Source organism: Austrofundulus limnaeus, unplaced genomic scaffold, assembly GCF_001266775.1.
Source record: "Austrofundulus limnaeus strain Quisiro unplaced genomic scaffold, Austrofundulus_limnaeus-1.0 Scaffold3000, whole genome shotgun sequence".
NCBI classification, from domain to species: Eukaryota; Metazoa; Chordata; class Actinopteri; order Cyprinodontiformes; family Rivulidae; genus Austrofundulus; species Austrofundulus limnaeus.
This window is the reverse complement of record NW_013955402.1, coordinates 2,291-7,854: the sequence shown is the minus strand read 5'-3', so window position 1 is coordinate 7,854 and position 5,564 is coordinate 2,291. Positions and strand designations below refer to the sequence as shown.

The 5,564-nt window shown below is 40.2% G+C and overlaps 1 protein-coding gene across 1 annotated transcript; it reads right to left on the bottom strand.

Annotated features, from left to right (window-relative positions):
- Positions 1–2,970: 2,970 nt before the first annotated feature.
- Positions 2,971–4,937, bottom strand: ak1 (adenylate kinase 1; the record flags this gene model as incomplete). The annotated part of the gene is given in 5 exon segments (XM_014000372.1): positions 2,971–4,072; positions 4,143–4,334; positions 4,425–4,541; positions 4,661–4,824; positions 4,902–4,937. Coding segments are annotated over 5 exon segments (575 nt in total), but the record flags the coding sequence as incomplete, so codon positions are not given.
- Between the last annotated feature and the right edge of the window lie 627 nt (positions 4,938–5,564).

Here is a 5,564-nt window from a genome sequence, read left to right as displayed (position 1 = left end):
CCTCTAGTAATATATTTACTGAGAAAAATGGTGACGTGTTCAATACTTATTTTACCCGCTGTATATTTGTTGTTATTATTCTTTTATTTTACCAGGAAAAAAAATAATTTAAAGAATCTCATTTACAAGAGTGCCCTGGAAAATGCTGTCATAGATTATGGTTTAAAATGTACAAACAAATGCATGGAACATGGAATTGCAACCCATGGTAATTTATTTGCCTATTCCAAAGAAATTCAGCATTAGTTCTGTTGACAGTGCTTTCTTTTTGACTTTTCAGATATGTTTTTTTAGGACCCTTTTGTTTTTTTTTGTTTGTTTCAGGCTACGTGATAAATTCCATCGCAGCCTCCTTACAACCTCTTTGTTTTGCACCTTGATGAAGTAAAAGCAGCATTCCAAGCGCCTACAGACGCCCTGTGTTGATTGACTTTCCGATGAACACATCCTGCCCACCTTTTCAGAGCCGTTTCACCTCCTTCCTCATCCCTGCAGAGCAGAGTCATGATCGGCGCTGTCCTCTGAGAGAAGGCCGGAAACTCGCAGTGATGTTTGCTCAGCCAGCTGGAAATGATGTGTGTTTGTGCAAGAGGAAGACGAGGAAGGTGTGAGGTAGAGGAAGAAGACCGGTTGGTCATCCAGGCCTCAAAGGGATTATTGGAATAACACTGGTTAAGCTGTTGTTTTTTTTAAGCAGGGTGTCCGGTATCCTGTTTTGTCTACATTTTCCAGCACCTTGGTCACAACTTATTATTAGAAAGCTTTTTTTGCTTTGTTGTTTGTCCAGGATTAGTCTTAATGTGTGTATGCACAATAGAAATCATGCAAAATAAATTACAACTCCAGTTCTGAAAAACTTGGGGCATTGTGTAAAATGTAAATAAACAATGAATGTGGCAATTTACAAATCTCATAAACCCATATTTTAGACATGGTGGAACATTGTAAACACAAATATTAAAACGAAGAAATTGTACCATTTCCTTTGGAAGAGAAAAAAGGTGTAATTTGGAACTTAATGGCAGCAACACATCTCAACAAAATCTGGTTCGACTGCAACAAAAGTCTGTAAGAGTAAGTGGTATAATTAAGAAACAGCTGAAGGAGCATTCTGTAACTAATTAGGTTGAGTGGCAACAGGTCAGTGAGAGGACTGGGTATAAAAAGAACATTTTACAGAGGCTGAATCTCACAAAAATACAGATTCACCAGTCTGCCTATAACTACATTTCATAATATTGGAACCATTTCAGAAAATTGCTCCTTGGAGTATCAATTCATCCTCAGTTTGTATCATCATTAAACAACTTTAAGAATCTGGAGACATTTCGGTGCACAAAAATCTATATCGAGAGTCAGTATTGGATGATTTTGAGGACGTCAGGCTACGTTAAAAATAGGTCTGTTTCTGTTACGATAATCACTACACAAGCTGAGGAACACATCTGCAAGTTCTTGTCAGTTCACCACATCATCCACAAATGCAGGTTAAAGCTCTATCATGCAAACAAGAAGCCATATGTGAACACCATCCAAAAACGCAGCTATCATCTCTGGACCAAAGCTAGTTTTAAACGGACCAAAACAAAATGGTGGTCAGAGGAATCAAATTTAAAAACACTGTTTTTTTAAATTACGGCTGTCACATCTTCTACACAGAGCTTCCAGTCAGTTATCGGCAGACAGTTTAAAAGAGTATTTCTCTGATGATAAAGAGGTGCATTTGTACATTTTGCATAAGCAGCAACATCTGGAAAAGACATTATCAATGCAGAAAAGTGTATGCAGGTTTAGAATATATGCTAGCATTCAGCAAAAAAAATGGTAAAGAAGATCTAGGACTGTCCTGATGCATCTCAGTAATCCAGGTAAAAAAATCAAAAAGAAAAAAATTGTATAGGTCCTCTGGACGGGTTCTTCTCTAATGAAACGTTTCGTCTCTYCTCCAAGAGACTTMTTCAGTCTGAGAGTTTCAGGCAAAATTCAGGCTTTTAAGCACTGCTTCCATGTGACTGATACTCACATCACATGGCTATTGTTGACACCTAATTAACACCTATTGTTAACAGGGGGTGGAGTGATACTGGCAATAGCAGCGCTGTAGGAGGGGGACAACTGAAAACGGAGGCCTCCACCTCTGTTTAATGATGGACGGTCTTTCTTCACAAAAATGGCTTCTTTTACTCCTCTCTCAAACCAACGTTCCTCTCTATCAAGAATAAGAACATCCTCATCTCTGAAAGAGTGACCGCTGGCCTGTAAATGAGYGAAAACTGCAGAGTTCTGGCCATTAGATGTAGCTCGTCTGTGTTGGGACATTCTTTTGAACAGTGGCTGCTTTGTTTCCCCGATGTATAACTGGTCGCAGTCCTCCTGGCACTTCACAGCATATACAACATTGCTCTGTTTGTGCCGGGGCACCGGATCTTTGGGGTGAACCAGCCTTTGCCGTAATGTGTTTTGGGGTTTGAAAGCCACTGGGACATCATGTTTAGAAAATAAACGTCTCAGTTTCTCCGAAACACCCGCAACATACGGAATAACCACTGGTTTGGGTCTGGGTTTGGGGTCTTCATTTTCACCTGAAGGTTGCATGGAGTCCTCTCTGTGTTTCCTGTCTGCTTTCAGGAAAGATCTAGGACTGGTGAGCAGCTAGAATCCTGCATTCGACAAGAAAAACTCCTCAGTTCCCAGACTTTTACAGTTCAAAGATGAAATGCTTCACAGAGCTAAAAATGACCCTGTCGCAGCTCTTTTGAGATGTGTTGAGCCTATAATRTTCAAAATCGTCATATCCACCCCAAAAAAGCAATAAATAAATAAGTTAATTAATTAACATTTGAGATATTTACTATGTTTCATTGTGAATAAAATACAGGTTTATGAGGTTTGCAATTTTTTTGGGAGTTGAGGTTGTATTTTTGAACAAATTTACACACAAAGAAATCTGCATTTTAAAATCAAACAATATGTTGTCATAATAGAATCTTTAATAGACTAATACCTCTGACATGGTGACAAAAATGAAAAAAAAAATGCTTTAAATATAGTTGCAAATGTCTTGTACAGAGTACATGATGGTTTTTAAAGACAGGATAAAAAACTGCAGTTTGTCTCTGTTCAAGGGCACAATGATAAAGGAGTCGTGTGGCAGCACTAAAAAGAGGTTTTCACCTTTCTGAGTGCTCTGTAACTGTTCTGTGCTTAGAAAAGCTTTGCAAGGTTGCAAAGTCTCCAACAAAGAAGGTTTTTCTTTCTCGTCTCAGAAGACACTGCTCCTGGACGGTCCTGAGACGCCTCATTTGTCAGGCAGCCTTTTTCTCAAGTTTCTTATCAGCATCACCATGTAAGGCATTTGCATAATGCCTGCCCTGGTCGTTTGTTTGGCTCACCTTAAACAAAGAACGGGCACCTGGCTCGCACTCCTTCATTCCTGACTCATCAGCAGACACTTTAAAGCTAGCTAGGCATTTTGGGAGATGGAGGCATTAAGGTAGGATTTCATGGGGGGTGGGGGGGGGGGKGTGAAAAGATGTGCTGCATCAGTACGAGTAAGAAAAATGCACTTTTTGAAGKAAAGGTGAAAATGTCAAAAACAAAACCWACTTTTTGATCGAGCATTGTGCAGACTTTTTAAAGATTCTGTAAAGTGTGGGTTTGTCCCACGGTGGGAGCCACATAAATATTCAGCACATAATCAAAGCAAGACTTTTATACAACAAACTAGCTCATTTTCAGACAGAAAAATATAGATYTGACAACACTGCTTCAGGCTGATTTGTTGGTTTGTGGCTTCAAACTTGAATYCTTATTGCTATGGATCAGACTTAAGGCATCTTTAATTCTCACCGGGGCCTCCCTTTAATCTTAAAAAAAAAACAAGTTATTCTGTTTGGGAAAGTTATCCTTCTATTTATGTTTAGTCCGTCAGACATGTATAAAAGAGGGAAATTAAATAAAACAAAAAAAAAAAAAAAACAACAGCTCATCTTGTTACATTCTTTTACTACAGTGCATCAATAGCCTGGGAGACTTGGGCAAAGACGTCATCGACCGCCAGCTCCGAGTCCACCTGTGGGTCGAAACACGTGTGTTAGAGTTTACACACGGGTTTTCACATTTAATTTATCTGTCGAACGCACCTTCCTCACGATGCCCCTGCTCTCGTAAAAAGCGATGACYGGCTCGGTTGCTTTGTAGTACAAGTCCAGGCGCTTCTTGATGGTCTCCTCGTTGTCGTCAGACCGGCCGCTGGTCTCGCCGCGCTTCAGAAGCCTCTTGACCATGGTGTCGCCCTTTGCGTCGACGTACAGCAGCAGGCAGGGTTTGCCGATCTGGGATAAAAAAAAAAGAGTCGAGGGGGCCATTTTGAGTTCTTTTTGTGCCGTTTTTTTAAAATGCGCCGCCCTGCCGAGCGTTCTCACCTTCTTCTCAAACTCCTCTCCCTGCTTCACCTCACGAGGGTAGCCATCTATAAGAAAGCCCTTGGAGACGTCAGCCTTGGCGATCATGGCATCTTTAATCATGTCTAAGACTGTGTCCTGCAAGTAGCCATCAAACACCGTGATCAACCTTCATCTATACTTAATAATTCTCTCAGAAAATACAGAAAAATATTTAAAACACTTCCCACATACAGTATGTCTGCACATTTTCTTACCAGGGGTACAAGCTCTCCCTTCTGCATGATGGCCTGCAGCTGTTTGCCCCTTTCTGAGCCGGAGGCCACCTCAGCACGGAGCAGATCCCCAGAAGACAAGTGAGTGTAGCCATACTTTTCAACTATCTTCTCACACTGAGTGCCCTTTCCAGAGCCAGGCCCGCCTGAATAATAAAAGCAAATAAGAAGCATCGCTGTAGCATGAAAGACGGCAGTATTAAAACTGGTTCASTGTACTCACCCACGACAAAGATGATCTTGGCATCTTTAATTTTGTCTGAAATCAAAACAGAAAATAGATTTTATTAGAATTTGTCGTCATAGCGAACATTAAATCCACAGCAGCAGGTTGAGCTGTAACGAACCGTCTCGTGCGTCAAACGTGGATGTATTTTCAGTATTTTGTTGCTCCATGTCTGCTGGTCCAACAGGCTGTTCTGACAGTGTTTGCTCTGCGGTGGGTTTGTGCTATTGCTCAAACTGTGTTGACATGGCAACAGTTGTTGCCTAGCGTTGCCAAGACTTTAAATGGAAATAAATTTAAACCATATTTTTTTAATTACTGTGTTACTAAATTTTGAGTCAGCCTGTTTATTATTTTAAAAATAAGATTTAAATGGGTGATTTATTTATGAAACGGAAAGTGCTTGGGCTTTAATTTTGCCTTCTTCAGAAAGGCCAGCAGAGGGCAGTAGAGACCAAAACATTGCCCAAATCTGCCTGTGGTTGGTTTAAAACACATGAAATGAGACAAAAAAATAAATATGCTTATTTAACTAGTTAAAAACTTATCAATTTAATGCAGTGGTTCTCAAATATTTTCTGTCAAACCGCCCATCAGGGAATTCAAATTTGTCCTATCTGATAAAGGCAGGAAGCATTGATTGAATAACCAGTATTAACT